Raw genomic sequence first — 19,223 nt, 5'->3', positions numbered from 1 at the left:
CTTTGTTTTTGCATTATTTAAACCAAATTGAACATGTTTCATTATTTATTTGAGGCTAAATTGATTTTATTGATGTATTATATAAAGTTAAAATAAGTGTTCATTCAGTATTGTTGTAATTGTCATTATTACAAATACATTTTAAAAAATTGTCCGATTTAATCGGTATCGGCTTTTTTTGGGTCCTCCAATAATCTCTATCTGTAATCTGTAGTTAATGCCTTGAAAGATCATAATCGGTCGACCTCTAATATATATATCTATCCAAACAACAGTGCTTTGGCAGGCAATTCAAGCAAAGCCAATATGCGCATGGAATTATAGCTAACTGCACATTCCTCATTGCTACAGTACTGTTTTTATTCATGTTGCATAGGCTTATGTTTCTTAAGTCAGGTTAAAAAAACATCTGAACGGTAGAGAAAAGGTTGGTGACCACTGTTCTAGAAATGTCCCTGTTAACAATGTTAAATCAATGTTTCCCATTACTGAGACAATTGTGATCGAATCAACCGCAATATTAGCCACTTTCAATGCAACATACCGAAACAAAACTAAGAGCAAGAGCCTTTGTTGTAGGCAGAAAGCATCGGAGTAGGATTCTATTGCATTGACACACACRCAGCCCGTACACTAAACAGACCGGTGCGGCAGCAACAATCAAAGCTGCAGTACTGTAAATGCAATTCTATTGTATTTGCAAATGACCATTGCCCTATATGGATCTGTGCCATTTACTTTGAACCGGACTATTTACAGCATGAGCGTTCGTGAGTAGATGCACTTGTTTTGAGATCAAATCGAGAGCCCCATGTAGCCACGTGTGCACATTTTGTTCATTTATTTTACTAGTTAGTGAATTATTATCCCAGTTATAGATCATTTGTAGTCAGCAATTTTTTCATACATTTGCAAGCTTTAAATGCACATAATTACAATGACACACTGATGCGTTTCAGGCGGCGTTCATTTTGTGGGCCTACAAGACATGTTTTGAATCCCAATAATTATGCTATCGGTGTTAGCGTAGCTTCCCAGTAATAACTCTGCAATGGGCCTTACAACTTCCTTAGCTCGGTGTGATTGGACTGTGTTAGGAGTGAGCGATATCGGCATTAGCAGTGTGTCTAGGACCTGAGGGTCTTGGTACGAAAACCAACAGTGATTCCCTGCTGAACATTTTTTAAACTTTAGCAACATGTATAGCCTAACCTCAATACACACTTCATCACCCTATACGATTATCAAGACCTACCTTTATCTGGGCCCAAATAGAATGTGTTACAAGAGTATTTAGTGGATTGGACAGCTATTAGTTTGCTTATGGAAAGCTATTTAGGCTGGGCTACTGTTGATAACGTGTGTGTGCCTGACTGCCTGTACTGTTTACCCGGGTGTGTTTGATCCTGAGCTTGTGTCGCTTGTTTGCTGTGTGCAATGCATGTTTACCCATGTTTTGTGTGTACGTGTGTGTAAGATGGTGAGTTGGGAATAGGCCAGTGAATGAGCTAGGCCAAGCAGTAGTTAATGCCGTATATTATACAGCCTAATACGCCATAAAAGCGAATGATTTTGCTTCTCGGGAATTCCATCTACATGAATACAAATGGACCCATCTGAGTGGAGTGAAATCCCAATGGAATTGACTACCATGAAGTGCACTACGGTATGTCCATCACTCTAGGCAGGGGTGGCTAAATTGGTTGGCTCGATACATTTCTTGGTCATGGTTTCAATCCCGTTGGACTGGCTCTTGTCCACATTTATTCTTTGGTCTCCTTTCCTCTTTTCCAATAAAACACAGTTTTTAATGTTTCTCATCCATTGACCCAGAGCCTGTTGTTCACCACACTGATACAAGATTGCAAGTGGAGAAGCACGGAGCAGTTTGGGAAGATATTCTTTTACTTGTGTTCTTCTCAAAGGCCTAATGTACATTTGGTCACGGGATGGCAGAATTATGATTTGTAACGAAACCCAGGGTGTTTGTTGTCGACCCAAGGATAACAATTTGGCTTGAGCATATTGGACGGCTAGTGCTCTGTTTTACTGCGGCCGGTTGAACACGGCCAGCGTGTGTTGCCGTGGGCTGGCACGTCTCATTTGGACCCCCGCCGTGACATGGCACCAGAGGAGAAACTGAGTCACGCATTTCTCCCTCCCTCGCAGCTTGCAACACCTTAAAATGTTCAAATGCAACACCTTAAGACATGAGTCACCATTTATTTACTCTCTACCTGTCTATCTATTCTACACTCCGATATGCCGATCTGTTCTAATAATCCGTACATTTTATGCCCAGATATGTCAGCCTACTCTAATATCACATTGCACACCGACTTCTCAAACTTCTGTACCGAGTATTGTAACACTTTTTTAGTGAAATCATAAACCTAGATCAAGGCTAGAGTTACCCCAAATGATCATGGTTCTTATTAAGTGAAATGTGCATTTGTGCTGATAAGGTGTAGGGCAGCCCCCGACGTGAATCTTCTTATCAACTGTATGCCAGATTTGCCATGTGTTGTCTTAGGAAGTCAGCGTTCTCTGTGTTGGTCTTGCCAACCCGCATTGTAACATCTCTGAGAAGCAGAGGTTACATCATATAGGTCTGATATCTGATTGGAGGTTAACTTTACAGTAATACTATTGGTCAACAACTTTTGAATACAAACAACTCGATGCTTATAAAGGGGTCGTAGAACAATACATCTTTCTCTTTATTTGTTCCCGACCTGCTGTGGTGAGATTTTCTCTCTCCACCCCAAGGACTTTTGGGGCATGGCCTTTCACGCTAGGGTTTATCTCAATTCAATTTAAGGGCTTTATTGGCCTGAGGAACATGTTTACATTGCCAAAGCAAGTGAAATGGATAATAAACAGAAGTGAAATAAACTAACTTAACAGTAAACATTACTCATAAAAGTTCCAAAAGAATGAATACATTTCAAATGTCATTATGTCTATATACAGTGTTGTAATGATGTGCAAATAGTACAAAAGGGAAAATAAACTACAATGGTGTTTGTTCTTCACTGGTTGCCCTTTTCTTGTGGCAACAGGTCACAAATCTTGCTGCTGTGATTGCACACTATGGTATTTCATCCAATAGATATGGGAGTTATCAAAATTAGATTTATTTTCAAATTCTTTGTGGGTCTGTGTAATCTGAGGGATATATGTGTCTCTATGGTCATACATTTGGCAGGAGGTTAGGAAGTACAGCTCAGTTAACACCTCATTTTGAGGGCAGTGTGCACATATCCTGTCTTCTATTGAGAGAAGACAGGATATGTCCTCTGTCTCGCTGTGTGTGTGTTTAGAATAATGCTTGTTAATGCCTTGAACTTAAGCTTTATGCCTTGTATGTGCATCCCAAAAATATTTTATTAAATACACTTAACAATTCCATTCTCAGACGTTTCTTCATTAATTGATTACTGTAACTCAACTATAGTCTCTTGCATATTGCTAATTTATCTTTCTGGTAGAGGTCAACCGATTATGATTTATCAACACCGATACCAATTATTGGAGGACCAAAAAAAGCTGATACCAATTTCATCGGCATATACTGTATATCTATATCTCAGCAAAAAAATAAGCATCCTCTCACTGTCAACTGTTTATTTTCAGCAAACTTAACATGTGTAAATATTTGTATGAACATAAGATTCAACAACTGAGACATAAACTGAACAAGTTCCACAGACATGTGACTAACAGAAATGGAATAATGTGCCCCTGAACAAAAGGGGGGTCAATCAAAAGTAACAGTCAGTATCTGGTGTGGCCACTAGCTGCATTAAGTACTGCTGTGCATCTCCTCCTCATGGACTGCACATGAGGAGGAGACAGTTCTTGCTGTGAGATGTTACCCCACCCTTCCACCAAGGCACCTGCAAGTTCCCGGACATTTCTGGGGGGAATGGCCCTAGCCCTCACCCGCCGATCCAACAGGTCCCAGATGTGGGATTGAGATCCGGGCTCTTCGCTGGCCATGGCAGCAGGAAATCACGCACAGAACGAGCAGTATGGCTGGTGGCATTGTCATGCTGGAGGGTCATCTCAGAATGAGCATGCAGGAAGGGTACCACATGAGGGAGGAGGCTGTCTTCCCTGTAACATCTGCAGTCCTCATGCCTCCTTGCAGCATGCCTAAGGCACGTTCACATAGATGAGCAGGGACCCTGGGACCCTTTCTTTTGGTGTTTTTCAGAGTCAGTAGAAAGGCCTCTTTAGTGTCCTAAATTTTCATAACTTTGACCTTAATGGCCTACCGTCTGTAAGCTGTTAGTGTCTTAACGACAGTTCCACAGATGCATGTTCATTTATTGTTTATGGTTCATTGAACAAGCATGGGAAACCGTGTTTTTAAACCCTCGACAATGAAGATCTGTGAAGTTATTTCGATTTTTATGAATTGTCTTTGAATGACAGGGTCCTGAAAAACATGTGTTTCTTTTTTTGATGAGTGTATATTATATATATGTGTGTGTGTCTACAGTTGAAGTCGAAGGTTTACATACACCTTAGCCAAATACATTTAAACGCTGTTTTTCACAATTCCTGACATTTAATCCTAGTAAACATTCCCTGTTTTAGGTCAGTTAGGATCACCACTTTATTTTAAGAATGTGAAGTGTCAGAATAATAGTAGAGAGTGATTTCAGCTTTTATTTCTTTCATCACATTCCCAGTGGGTCAGAAGTTTACATACACTCAATTAGTATTTGATAGCATTGCCTTTAAATTGATTAACTTGGGTCAAACGTTTCGGGTTGCGTTCCACAAGCTTCCCACAATAAGTTGGGTGAATTTTGGCCCATTCCTCCTGACAGAGCTGGTGTAACTGAGTCAGGTTTGTAGGCCTCCTCGCTCGCACACGCTTTTTCAGTTCTGCCCACAAGTTTTCTACGAGATTGAGGTTAGGGCTTTGTGATGGCAGCTCCAATACCTTGACTTTGTTGTCCTTAAGCTATTTTGCCACCGCTTTGGAAGTATGCTTGGGGTCATTGCCCATTTGGAAGACTCATTTGCGACCAAGCTTGAACTTCCTGACTGATGTCTTGAAATCTTGCTTCAATATATCCACATAATTTTCCATCCTCATGATGCCATCTATTTTGTGAAGTACACCAGGCCCTCCTCCAGCAAAGCATGCATACAACATGATGCTGCCACCCCTGTGCTTCACGGTTGGGATGGTGTTCTTCGGCTTGTAAGCCGCCTCCTTTTTCCTCCAAACATAACGATGGTCATTATGGCCGAACAGTTCTATTTCTGTTTCATCAGACCAGAGAACATTTCTCCAAAAAGTATGATCTTTGTCCCCATGTGCAGTTGCAAACCGTAGTTTGGCTTTTTTATGGCGGTTTTGGAGCAGTGGCTTCTTCCTTGCTGAGCGGCCTTTCAGGTTATGTTGATATAGGACTCGTTTTACCGTGGATATAGATATTTTTGTACCTGTTTCCTCCAGCATCTTCAGAAGGTCCTTTGCTGCTGTTCTGGGATTGATTTGCACTTTTCGCATCAAAGTACGTTCATCTCTAGGAGACAGAATGGGTCTCCTTCCTGAGAGGTATGACTGCTGCGTGGTCCCATGGTGTTTATGCTTGCATACTATTGTTTATACAGATGAACGTGGTACCTTCAGGCGTTTTCAAATTGCTCCAAAGGTTGAACCAGAATTGGGGAGGTCTACAATGTTTTTTTTCTTTTGATTTCCCCATGATGTCAAGCAAGGAGGCACTGAGTTTGAAGGTAGGCCTTGAAATACATCCACAGGTACACCTCCAAATTACTCAAATGATGCAAATTAGCCTATCAGAAGCTTCTAAAGCCATGACATAATTTTCTGCAATTTTCCAAGCTGTTTAAAGGCACAGTCAACATAGTGTATGTAAACTTCTGACCCACTGGAATTGTGATACAGTGAATTATAAGTGAAATAATCTGTCTGTAAACAATTGTTGGAAAAATGACTTGTGCCATGCACAAAGTAGATGTCCTAACCGACTTGCCAAAACTATAGTTTGTTAACAAGAAATTTGTGGAGTGGTTGAAACACTTAGGTTGGAGTCATTAAAATGTGTTTATGTGAACTTCTGACTTCAACTGTGTGTGTGTACATGCATGCATGCATGCATGCATACATACATACATACATACATACATACATACATACATACATACATACATACATACATACATATACCTGTGTGTCATCTGTTTCCATCTAGAGGGTCATGATGCCTCTGATACTGAGTGATGCAGAGGTCAGCTGTTTACTTGACAGCCATCAGTTTGTCCGGTAGTGGACAGGGGCATCATTTATAACCATTGTGTGAATTTCACACTGCTTGCTCCATTTCTGAAAAGAATATGTATGTCTAATAACAATGAGATTTATAAACTTGGCGCACGACGTACATACGCATGTTTCGTGTTATAAATCAGACCTGTCCTAAAATTGTACGTGCATGAACGAGCATTATAACTCCATTCACCTTTTCATGTTGACGATTACACCCTTTTATTTGCTGTATCATTTGGGCCACAGCAGTTTATAAAAGAAAGATCGTCCGCATTTTACCCAACCCCTCTGAATGAGAGGTATGGGGGGGCTGACTTAATGGACCTTCACGTCATCTGTAACCGGGGAGCAGTTGTTGTTGGGGGTTAACTGCCTTGCTCAAGGGCGGTACTGCACATTTTTCGACCTTGTCGGCTCGGGGATTCGATCCAGCGATATTTCTGTTACTGGCCCAATGCTCTTAACCGCTAGGCGATCTGCCTCCCATAGATTCTACAAATGTCTGGAACTCTATTGGAGTGATGCAACACCATTTTTCCATGATAAATTCCATAACTTTGTCTTTTGTAGTTTTGTGATACCAGAATTTTTACTTTGATACCAGGTTTAGTGTAACTATACTCGATACGGCCACGATACTCGATACCCGAATGATACCACGGCAAGAAAAAAGGCATATTAGCTTAAGTCACAGAATGGCACTTGAGCCATACAAACTCAGTTACTGTTCTGTTCTATCATTGGGCATCTTTATCATTACATTTGACATTTGATGTATGCATTAATGAATCAATTGTACAATCATACAATTATTTTCTTCATTCTATTTGTTTTTACCAGTCTAACTACATAACGTAATGGTAAAAATGTATTTGAATGGCAAATCTTTATTGATAAACTGGGTAAATCAAGATGAATATAGCTAAATACATGTTCAATAGGAGAGTTATTGAGCTTGTTTTCGCTGATTTCACCTGGCTACAGATGACAATATATTTTCCTTCATGTTTCCCTTCCATATAGCTCGCGCTAAGACATTGGCTGCGCTGATAGACAATTCCTCTCCTCGCTCTCTCTTCCTTGTTCCATCTCCCTCCTCCTCTCTACCACTTATCTTGCTCTCTTCTTCTCAAGAGCTGATGTGAGATCAGATGGCCATTTGTCTCTGGAGAGAACTAGTCGCCTACGTCTAGCCTGGCCTTGCTCTATAGGCCTTGTCTGCCAGTGGCCCCTAAGTACTTATTGATTAAGGCTACTTACTTGGAGCTCCATCCCTTTAAGTGCTTGGTCCCCTGGAATTCGATCCCAGCTGAGAGTCCAGACCTCTCACTGCAGCAAAACTCCCACAAAAGTTGTGTTAAGACAAACATAACGGAAGAGACTAAGAAAGACAGCGGGAGATAAATGGGAGCGTAGCTGGGCTAGCCTTTTTTACCCAGCACTTTTTGCTATGCTATGTTGTGTGGTGGACAGAAGTGAAAGATCCGAGCTAGTCTGTGAACAGTGGTACCGAGGGAACTCCACACACGGCACTACTGGGTTGTCGTCATCTCTTCAACATCCCCGATTAGAGCGTGTGTTCTCATTGAGGTATGAGGCAGAGACCGCTCAGCTCTCCGCATACACAAAGTGTACAAAACATTAGAAGCAGGTGAAAGCTATGATCCCTTATTGCTGTCACCTGTTAAATCCACAAGTTAAAGGCCGTAATCGCTGCCGAAGGTTCTTCAACAAAGTACTGAGTAAAGGGTCTGAATACTTATGTAAATAAGGTATTTCTGTTTTTTTATTTTTAATACATTTGCAAAAATGTCTAAACCTGTTTATGCTTTGTCCTTATGGGGTATTGTGTGTAGATTGAGGATTTAAAAAAATAATAATCTATTTTAGTGGAAAAAGTCAAGGAGTCTGAATACTTCCCGAATTCGCAGTATACCTTATCATTATCTGGGTGGCAAGAGCGAATCGGATAAGGTGACTTTATTCTAATTATGCATAATAGTATCTCATTAGTTCCCGCCGTTTGATCAGGCAAAGCTAATTGGGCCACAGCTTTTGTGTGTGTGTGTGTGGCCTGTTGAGGCTCACATCGCCCAATTAGACGACAAACACTCAGACCAGCTAGCTTGTTTAGCTTAGCATCCCTAACTTTTCATGTACATTTTTTGGGGGTTGTGATGCCAAATCGTTCAGGAGGAAAAAACATGAAACGTGGCCACTAACTGAAAGGTGATCGCCCTTTTTTACCCATAGGGCTGGGGATTGGGTCATTAATACAATCTGCTTTATCACTGCGGCGCTGTGAGCGACGTGGAGGGGGAACTTAACAGAGTCATGTGGCGTACTGCACATCTTGTTAAAAGTTGCTTCAACGGCGGACAGTTTTTTATATGCAATTCATTATTCATCAACTGCCAGGCAGCCAGAAAGGAGTGACTTTAATATATAGTTTACGGGCTCGGTGGGAAAGAACGCTGGAAAAAAGGGGAGCAACATCCTCAGTATTTACATCTGCAAGTGTGTCCTGTTAACGGACAGATATGTTCAGTTATGCTGCAGTTCTAATTCTCTTAGGCCTCCTATCTCCACAAAAACAAAAAACCCTCCCTCCATTTTGCCAAACCCCATTGCACTGACAGGCTTTTCCTTTCAGGGGAGAGCTTCCCTCCATATATGTGTAGTCTGGACACGGAACCACCGCCAGCCAGATCTACATCCCAAATAGCACTCTATTCCCTTTACAGTGCACTACTTTGGAGCAGGGCCCATAGGACACTATAGATGGAATGGGTTGCCATTAAGGACGCAGCCCAGGTCTTGTAGCTCGAGGCTTTCCAGAGAAAATCCTTGATTCAGTTTATAAGCCATGATGCAATAATACCAAACATTAGGAACCAGGTAGCACAGGACGACCCAGGTATTGAATTACACAGGAGGCTGCTGTGATGTGGGCACCGCCATAACAAATCAGGACAAGCCCTCTCTATTGCTTTCTCAATCTCCTTCTGCCTTTCTCAGACAAAACAAATATTGTTCGCCATTAGAAAACCAAGCCACAATGACGGCTGAATCACTAACACACGCACTGAACAGGGCCACCACTTTTTGGGGTGTCATAACTCGTCCAGCTGAATGTCGGGGATGGAGTGGGCGCTCCCGGGGGGGGGGCAGACCCGAGGACGCGACCTCATGTCGACCCCACAGTCTCACTGAAACTGCCATTTGACTTGGACGAAGAGGAATAAATTGTCATCCTTCCTTCATATGCATTGGAACGATCATAATGTATACATAGTGTATGTTTATGACCAGAAAATGTATAGTGTAACCCTGCTCTGACTTCCTAGCATAATTTAAAAAGTTTACATTTTCGGCTCAAAATCCAACCGGAATCACCCTACGTTTCACTATTTAATTTCACTGGGATTCAGAGGCTAGAGGTTTTACGCATAACATCAGTACAAATTAAATTCCTATTCAAATTAGTGTGAAAATTGTCTAAACTTAAATTAGTAAAAAAATAAAAAATAAATCAGCATTCAAGTAAACCATAAGGCTTATACATCCTAGATTTCTATTAAGGTAAATTAGGCCTACCAGTCATGCTTTTTAGTAGTGTGTAATAGGCTTGGGCGATATACCGGGGTATTCGGAAATGGCCACAAGACGGTTTATTTTGAAGTTTTTATGTATACATTTGACTATTTACCTGCAATCAACTTGTGCAATATTTTAGATAAAGAAGATCGGGTTCTTCATTTCACCTGTCACAATTTTACAATATGAAGCTTACCGGTAGTCCCCAGTCATGTGGTGTTTGTTTACAAGCACACAACAACGAGTTACCGGAGCCTTGTGAGTCACTCACTGTTGTGCAGCCAGGTGATCTAGTTACAGTATGGAGTTCATAACTACATGTCTGCTAGCTAGATATCTTAGAACTATTAACTTAACTGTCTAAAATGTTCTGAATAATCTGCAGTTCTACATTTGGTTTGCTAATTTAGTAGCTAGCTAAGTGGTTAGCTTCTTCCAAAATCAGGTTTCGCTTGGTAACAGCAGAGAATCCCCCCTGGATCAAGAGGCTTGCTGTCAAATACTTGTTTTGTGCATGCAGCGAACTGTGAGTAGCATTTTTGAGTTACTTGTATAACTTTATAAGCTGGGATGTCTGTCCTGCAAATACTTTAGGTCAGCGACTGGATAAAATATATGCACTGTAGTCGTTAGCATTCTCTATAGGATTTGACATGTACTTGTTAGCATTGCTAACCTTCAGATTAGAGGATCAGTGGGGTTTGAAAATAGCGTCCCTTGTGTTCAGTGCTGGTATTACTGAATATCCCAGTATGACAATCTGGAAGCCTAGTGTGTAAGTCACTGTTGGAAACTGAATTCAAGAGAGCAGCACAGACTCTTTAGCTATTTAGTCTGCAAATGTCAGAGGGTGATTGGTGGATCAATGGGAGGCTTTTCCCTCTGCCCCATGAGCAGTGGCTTCCTGTGTGTGTGTGTGTGTGTGTGTGTGTGTGTGTGTCTCTCTCTCTCTCTCTGTGTCTCTCTCTCTGTGTGTCTCTCTCTCTCTCTGTGTGTCTCTCTCTGTCTCTCTCTCTCTGTGTCTCTCTCTCTGTGGTGTGGTGTCTCTCTCTCTCTTCTCTCTGTGTCTCTCTCTCTCTCTCTGTGTCTCTGTGTGTGTCTCTTTCTCTATGTCTCACTCGCTCACTCAAACTGGCCATAATCGCTTGTGATGCCAATTCTGATCAGGTAGCCAGCATAGAACAGAGGAGAGATGGGTGTGACCTTTAGAAAACCACTGCACACTCCACTTGTTACTGTTTGTTTGAAAGCGGATAATCTGTAATTGCACACCGCTCAAACGTAGAACAGAACGCATTGACAGGAAAGGCGATGTACGCTTGGTAATGTTTCTCTCCTCCCAAAAATGATTTTTAATCAAGCTTAGTGATGTTAAAATTTGACCGACTTCGTCTTTGTACGTGTACTAACCTAGAAATTATGTTTGTTATCCGTAAAGGCGCAAATCTTTCCACATTTGACCACATAGACAACAAACACCCCTCACCCTTGAATGGGGAAAATTTACATTGACATACTTTGTAGTGCTGTTCATTGAGTTAGACACAGTCACGCAGTAAGATATACAGTACCAGTCAAAAGTTTGGGGACACCTACTCATTCAAGGGGTTTCTTAATTTTTTTACTATTTTCTACATTGTAGAATAATAGTGAAGACATCAAAACTATGAAATAACACAAATGGAATCATGTAGTAACCAAAAATGTGAGATTATTCAAAGTAGACATCATTTGCCTTGATGACAGCTTTGCGCATTCTTGGCATTCTCTCAACCAGCTTCATTAGGTAATCCCCTAAAATGCATTTCAATTAACAGGTGTGCCTTGTTAAAAGTTCATTAAAAGTTAATCAGTTGTTGTGACAAGGTAGGGTTGGTATACAGAAGATAGCCCTATTTAGTAAAAGACCAATACCATATTATGGCCGGAACAGCTCAAACTTCATTAGTTACCAGCCTCAGAAATTGCAGCGCAAATAAGTGCTTCAGAGTTCAAGTAACAGACACATCTCAACATCAACTGTTCAGAGGAGACTGTGTGAATCAGGCCTTCATGGTCGTATTCACGACTGAAGGACAACAATAAGAAGAAGAGACGTGCTTGTGACAAACACAAGCAATTGACATTAGACTGGTGGAAATCTGTCCTTTGGTCTGATGTGTCCAAATTTGACATTTTTGGTTCCAACTGCCGTGTCTTTGAGACTCTGCCGTGTCTTTGGTTCCAACTGCCGTGTCTTTGAGTGGTGAAATGAATGATCTCCACGTGTGGATCTCGCCATGAAGCATGGAGGAGGTGTGATGGTTTGGGGGTGCTTTGCTGGTGACACGGTCTGTGATTTATTTAGAAAATCAAGGCACACTTACCCAGCTTGGCTACCACAGCATTCTGCAACGATATGCCATCCCATCTGGTTTGCGCTTAATGGGACTATCATTTGTTTTTCAGCAGGACAATAACCCAAAACACCTACAGGTTGTGTAAGGGCTATTTGACCAAGAAGGAGAGTGATGGAGTGCTGCATCAGATGACCTGGCCTCAACAATCACCCGACTTCAACCCAATTATGTGGTTTGGGATGAGTTGGACCGCAGAGTGAAAGAAAAGTAGCCAACAAGTGATAAAATAAAATATTTTGATTTGTTTTACACTTTTTTTGGTTACATCATGATTCCATATGTGTTATTTCATATTTTGATGTCTTCACTATTATTCTACAATGTAGAAAATATTCAAAATAAAGAAAACCCCTTGAATGAGTAGGTGTCTAAACTTGACTGGTACTGTACATGTACTGAAATCATCCATCTCTATATCCTCTGTTTCCCCTACATTTCAGAACTTTTTGTCAAGAAGATACAGTAACTAATGTAGGGGAGTGGATGGCAGCCATTTTGTGTGCAGTGGAGCCGCAGTGCGCTAGTGGAAACCTATGAGGGGCGGCGTTACCTGGGGGACAATGAAGGCATCTCTCTCCCCCAGTTTCAAGGGCATGCCTCCACAGTCGATAGTGCCTACGGTAACTGTAGATGAGGGCTGTAATCAAAGATCCCAAAAGCCCACTCCTGGGACGCAGGAGTTAGATAAAGGAAGGGTCTGTTGGAGGGTGATAGATGCTTGAAAAGGCTAAGTGCTGCGTGTGGTGATGATGATCCACCCCTCTCCTCTTTTGTGGCTCCTGTCCCTATGTGCTCCAACAAGGAGCTCTGGTAGGATCTTGTTGCACTGGCTACTGTAAAGGTGTTGTGCTGCAGAGTTGTGAAAATACTTTGGCGTGTGTGTGTGTGCGTGCGCGTGTCTAAGTTAGTGTGAGAGAGTGRGTTTTTAAGATGTATATCAATGGTAAAGATCGGGACTCAGTTACCAGCCTCAGACAGTAAATGTTTTTATTTTTTTACTTAAAAAAACAGACACACACTGAGTGTGGTGTTGCATGGTATACCTCAACTGGCAACTTAATTAAAAAGTACCCACAAAACACCAGCCTCAACGTCAACAGTGAAGAGGCGACTCCGGGATGCTGGCCTTCTAGGCAGAGTTGCAAAGAAAAATCCATATCTCAGACTGGCCAATAAAAAGAAAAGATTAAGATGGGCAAAAGAACACACACTGGACAGAGGAACTCTGCCTAGAAGGCCAGCATCCTCAAGTCGCCTCTTCACTGTTGACGTTGAGGCTGGTGTTTTGTGGGTACTATTTAATGAAGCTGCCAGTTGAGGACTTGTGAGGTGTCTGTTTCTCCAACTAGACACTCTAATGTACTTGTCCTCTTGCTCAGTTGTGCACCGGGGCCTCCCACTCTTTCTATTCTGGTTAGAGCCAGTTGCCGTGTTCTGTGAAGGGAGTAGTGCACAGCGTTGTACGACGTCTTCAGTTTGTTTGCAATTTCTCACATGGAATAGCCTTCATTTCTCAGAACAAGAATAGACTGACCCGTTTCAGAAGAAAGTTATTTGTTTCTGGCCATTTTGAGCCTGTAATCGAACCCACAAATGCTGATGTTCCAGATACTCAACTAGTCTAAAGAAGGCCCGTTTTATTGCTTTTTTAATCAGAACAACAGTTTTCAGCTGGGCTAACGTAATTGCAAAAGGGTTTTCTAATGATCAATTAGCCTTTTAAAATGATAAACTTGGATTAGCTAACACAACGTGCCATTGGAACACAGGAGTGATGGTTGCTAATAATGAGCCTCTGTACACATATGTAGATATTTCATAAAAAATCTGCCATTTCCAGCTGCAATAGTCATTTCCAACATTAACAATGTCTACACTGTATTTCTGATCAATTTGATATTTTAATGGACAAAATGTGCTTTTCTTTCAAAAACATGGACATTTCTAAGTGACCCCAAACTTTTGAATGGTAGAGAGTTGCAATTGACACACACAGCAGGCCAAGGTAGGAGAGTCAGACACACACACATGCAACAAGATCACTACCACTTATTTCCGTATTGGAGTTGTTGGTTCTGTGGGTCGGGCGGATTCGGCACCAGCATCCTCTTCCTGAATCCTTGTCACGATGGCTGCAGAAGCTGGGGTCCTTGGAATATTTTGCCTCTGGATTTGAGGTCTTACCAATGCCTTTCCCAGCTTGTCGAGAAACAGCCGTATCTGGAGCTTCCTTCTGTTCCAATCTGGGTTCAACGCCATCCAGATGACATACACTTTGTATGCCAAGATGTTGAAGAATATCTAGCGTAGGGTTCTAATTTTGCAGCCATAGCTAGTCACCAGCTTGTCTAAATTGTTCACCCCTCCTTTTGTGGCATTGTAATCCATTAGGATTTCCGTTTTTTTATGTTCCTGGCCACAGATTCTCCTATCCCTATGAGGCGTACTCATGAGTACCACATTCTTGCCTGCCATTGACACATAGGACACTAGAAACTTGTTGGCCGTGAACACAAACGTAGAGAAATTGTTTGGCCTGTTCCATGTATTCAACAGCTGAGGTGGAAGCTCTGGCTTTTTTGTTTTTTCGATCCTACTATCGTCAGCTTCCTCTTGAGGAGCTCCTGTCCGGTGCTTGTGCGAAGTAAAAAAGTTAGCGCATGTAGTGTTGTGGCCACGGTGTCCATGTGTCACGTTCCAGAGCAACCCGCTTGGTTCTTCTCAGGGACTCCTAATTCTGGCTTCCCCGTAAACACTTGCAAGTTCCACGCATATGATGAAGCAGCATCACAGGCAGCCCAAATCTTGATTCCATATTTTGTGGGTTTAAACGGTATGTACTGCCTGAAGGGGCAGCGGCCCCTAAATGGCATAAGCTGCTCATTAACAGTAACGTTGGGCCCAGGGTTGTAAAACAGGGGAAGGCGGTCCACCCACTTGTCCCACACTAACCTGATTGCTGGTAGCCTAGTGGTTAGGGGCGACAGGTAGCCTATTGGTTAGAGCGTTGGGCCAGTAAACTAAAGTTTCAAAATAAGACTGTCCTTCCTGCACATGAGTAACAGCCATCTGCGTCAGCCCTGGTTGCATCCTTATCACATTAGGAGCAATGCGGGGTGGCTCATTCCTTTGGCAAGAAGACCATTAAATTTCAGTTTGACATACTTCTCCTCCTGCAGGCTGCTGATGAGCTGTTTGCTGACGGGCTGGTCCAGGGGCTGGCTGAGGGTCACTCATCCTCTTCTTCCAACTCACTGTCAGTCTCCGAATTGACAGACATTTTTGGAAAATTAATCTTCCAAAGTGGAAGACGCTCCTTCCACACTAGCCCTCTGCAAAAATGATTTCTAAGGCCCTCTGAGCAGAGATACTTTTTGCCATACTGATTGATTGTGGTAAGGAGTCACACATGCAAAGCTACTTTATTTGTTGTGTCCCTCCCCCAATTTGCACCTAGCTGGGGTAGAGTGTGGGAAAATGCTGATTTTAAAAAAATATATATTTTTTATAATGTATTGTAATAACATTGTGCAGGTTCCTGCAAGACATTGTATAGTTTCACACACTACAATGGGTAAAGAGTGCAAGAAAAGTGGGAGGCAGACAGGTTCTTGGTGCTATGTTGAAACAGTAGGCCCAGGGAGGAGGAAGGCACACAGCAAACCTTTTTAGTTACATTTTTACTTGTTTTCACCTTTTCCACACTTTTTTATTACCCTTGGGTCCAGTGGACCTGAACACCACATATGTAATATAAATGTGTATGGGGGGGTGCACAGAATGAAAATGTGTTATTTGACATGTTCTTCACAGAAAATGAGCCAAGGCCAACGAGTCTCAGGTTAAACAAATAATTCATTGTATTATTTTTGTTTTAGGTAACATTGAAAATGGGTCCCACAGACCTGAACACCTCAGAAGGGTTAAAAATAGCTTTACCTTGAGACATGATTCTACTATGAATTCTGCATGTAAGGTTTTTAAATGACTGCTCTTCCATTCAGCGTATTACCTTTTCCGAGTCCCTAGTTACATTTTACATTTGAGTCATTTAGCAGGCGCGCTTATCCAGAGCAACTTACAGTAATGACTGCATACGTTGTTGTACTTTTTGTACTTGTCCCCGTGGGAATCGAACCCACAACCCTGGCGTTGCAAGCGCCATGCTTTACTAACTGAGCCACACGGGACCCATACTTGAAAACATAATGCCTTCTTTATGATAAACATTCATACTACAGCTCTATACTAAAATAAAAGTACAATGTAGGCTCTTGTCTTCTAGGTTTTTGTGTACCGTTACTGTAAGATGGAACAATACCATTCACACACCAATACCATTCCGATAGATGGATACTGTAAGATGGAACAATACCATTCCGATAGATGGATACTGTAAGATGGAACAATACCATTCCGATAGATGGATACTGTTCCCTCTATGTATTTGGACAGTGAAGATCTGTACTATATCAATTTGGATTTAAGATCAAATAATCAAATGATCAGATGATCAAATGAACCTGTGGCAACTGAACAGAATGGCACCTTTTTTATTTGAGGGCAGGCATTGAGGAGGGAGTGTCTATTATAGAGGGTGATGAGTCATTCCTAGTCGATCATAGCTGACCACATTACCTTAGGAGCTTCCCGTCAAAAGGGGGAATCCCTCTTCAGAAAAAGTCCTCTGGTGCTCCCCTCCCTCACACCTCCATCTGACTTCTGCCTCCCCCCTTCAAATCCCCCCCCCCCCCAATCCAAGCCTGACACCCAAGACGTGTTTCTCCCAATATCTATCAGTATCTTCTCCTCTCATAATAGGATTTGTCTCTGTTCTATTTGCTGAGACCACACAGCCTTGTTTTAAAGTTACACTGAAGAATGCTGCAAATAAGGACTTTTCTTCGTGGAGTTTGTGCATGTCGTAGGCTGAGATGATCTCAGGGCTCGGTGCAGAAGAGTTGTGTGAAAGACCGGGAAGCCCACGTTAACCTTTGAACTTTAAGTTACGTTTGTCTTTCTGTTTGTCTTTGTCTCAAGTCGTGATTCCCCCCTTTCTCCCAACCGAGACTTGAGGGAACACTTTTTCAATTTGTCGTTGTGTGTTAAGTTTGGTGTGTGCTTGCGAGTGTGTGTGAACACAGAGAGAAAGGGGTGCGTCTGTGTGTACTCAATGATTCTGTGTCTTCAGTGTACCTAGCTCACACACTGTTTATTTCATGATCGTACGTGATCATGGCATGTGTGTTGTGCAATCACATCACAGTGACGTCTTTTAAAAGGTATTGTATGTGTGTGTTCAGTTTGCTTAGTTCAGAACACTGTGTGTGTGTATGTGTATCCTTGCTATGAGCCGCTTGCTTGCTACATCCGCAACAATTAACATGAAAGTTAATTGTTGCGGCTACATTCCCTGCCCGTCCCCTCCACCACCACAGTCCACACAGCCCTGTCGGTGGAATGAAAGTGTGTGTGTGTATTGGAGGCGCGGGATGCATCTCACGTACTGGTGTACACCGACAAAACGAAAGATGTGTGTGTCAGAGAATGAGAGGGACGGGAAGAATGTGAACGACAGAATGAAATGGTAAAAGACCGACACAGACTGGGTCAGGTTGAGTGGGTAGCGGCTTCCCTCTTGTGGTACTGCTGAAAAATTGCAACTTCGATCGCACCTATTGAGGGGCATACAATTCCAGACCTATTTTTAGAACCAATGACCAGACTAACCCTCTTTTATATAAATCAAATATGAACTTATTTACAGTTGAAGTCGGAAGTTTACATACAGTTAGGTTGGAGTCATTAAAACTCTTTTTTTAACCACTCCACATATTTCTTGTTAACAAACTATAGTTTTGACAAGTCGGTTAGGACATCTACTTTGTGCATGACACAAATAATTTTTCAACAGTTGTTTACAGACAGATTATTTCACTTATAATTCACTGTATCACAATTCCAGTGGGTCAGAAGTTTACATACTGTGCTGTGCCTTTAAACAGCTTGGAAAATTCCAGAAAATGATGTCATGGCTTTAGAAGCTTCTGATAGGCTAATTGACATAATTTGAGTCAATTGGTGGTGTACCTGTGGATATATTTCAAGGCCCACCTTCAAACTCAGTGCCTCTTTGCTTGACATCATGGGAAAATCAGAAGAAATCAGCCAAGACCACAGAAAGAAAATTGTAGACCTCCACAAGTCTGGTTCATTCTTGGGAGCAATTTCCAAATGCCTGAAGGTAGCACGTTCATCTGTACAAACAATAGCACGCAAGTATAAACACCATGGGACCATGCAGCCATCATATCGCTCAGGAAGGAGACGCGTTCTGTCTCCTAGAGATGAACGTACTTTGATGCGAAAAGTGCAAATCAATCCCAGAACAACAGCAAAGGACCTTGTGAAGATGCTGGAGGAAACAGGTACAAAAGTATCTATATCCACAGTAAAACAAGTCCTATATCGACATAACCTGAAAGGCCACTCAGCAAGGAAGAAGCCACTGCTCCAAAACCGCCATAAAGTCAGACTACGGTTTGCAACTGCACATGGAGACAAAGATTGTACTTTTTGAAAAATGTTCTCTGGTCTGATGAAACAAAAATACAACTGTTTGGCCATAATGACCATTGTTATGTTTGGAGGAAAAACGGGGGAGGCTAGCAAGCCAAAGAACACCATCCCAACCGTGAAGCACAGGGGTGGCAGCATCATGTTGTGGGGGTGCTTTGCTGCAGGAGGGACTGGTGCACTTCACAAAATAGATGGCATCATGAGGATGGAAAATGATGTGGATATATTGAAGCAACATCTCAAGACATCAGTCAGGAAGTTAAAGCTTGGTCACGAATGGGTCTTCCAAATGGACATTGACCCCAAGCATACTTCCAAAGCGGTGGCAAAAT

The 19,223-nt window shown here is 42.0% G+C and overlaps 1 protein-coding gene across 2 annotated transcripts in view; it reads left to right on the top strand.

Moving 5' to 3' along the window:
• LOC111973142 (LYR motif-containing protein 4B) overlaps window positions 1–19,223 on the top strand; it is a 65,507-nt gene that overhangs the window by 33,256 nt on the left and 13,028 nt on the right. The window contains exon 3 of one of the 2 annotated variants that reach the window (XM_070446713.1): window positions 12,362–12,535. The exons of the other annotated variant lie outside the window; for it this stretch is intronic. Coding sequence (XP_070302814.1) covers window positions 12,362–12,397 — 36 coding nt within the window. The 3' untranslated portion in view covers window positions 12,398–12,535. Of the gene's footprint in view, window positions 1–12,361; window positions 12,536–19,223 lie in introns of those variants that run through there. 2 annotated transcript variants of the gene reach the window in all.

Source organism: Salvelinus sp. IW2-2015, linkage group LG14, assembly GCF_002910315.2.
Source record: "Salvelinus sp. IW2-2015 linkage group LG14, ASM291031v2, whole genome shotgun sequence".
NCBI classification, from domain to species: Eukaryota; Metazoa; Chordata; class Actinopteri; order Salmoniformes; family Salmonidae; genus Salvelinus; species Salvelinus sp. IW2-2015.
Note: the sequence above shows the minus strand (reverse complement) of the source record. Positions and strands in the feature narration are given on the sequence as shown.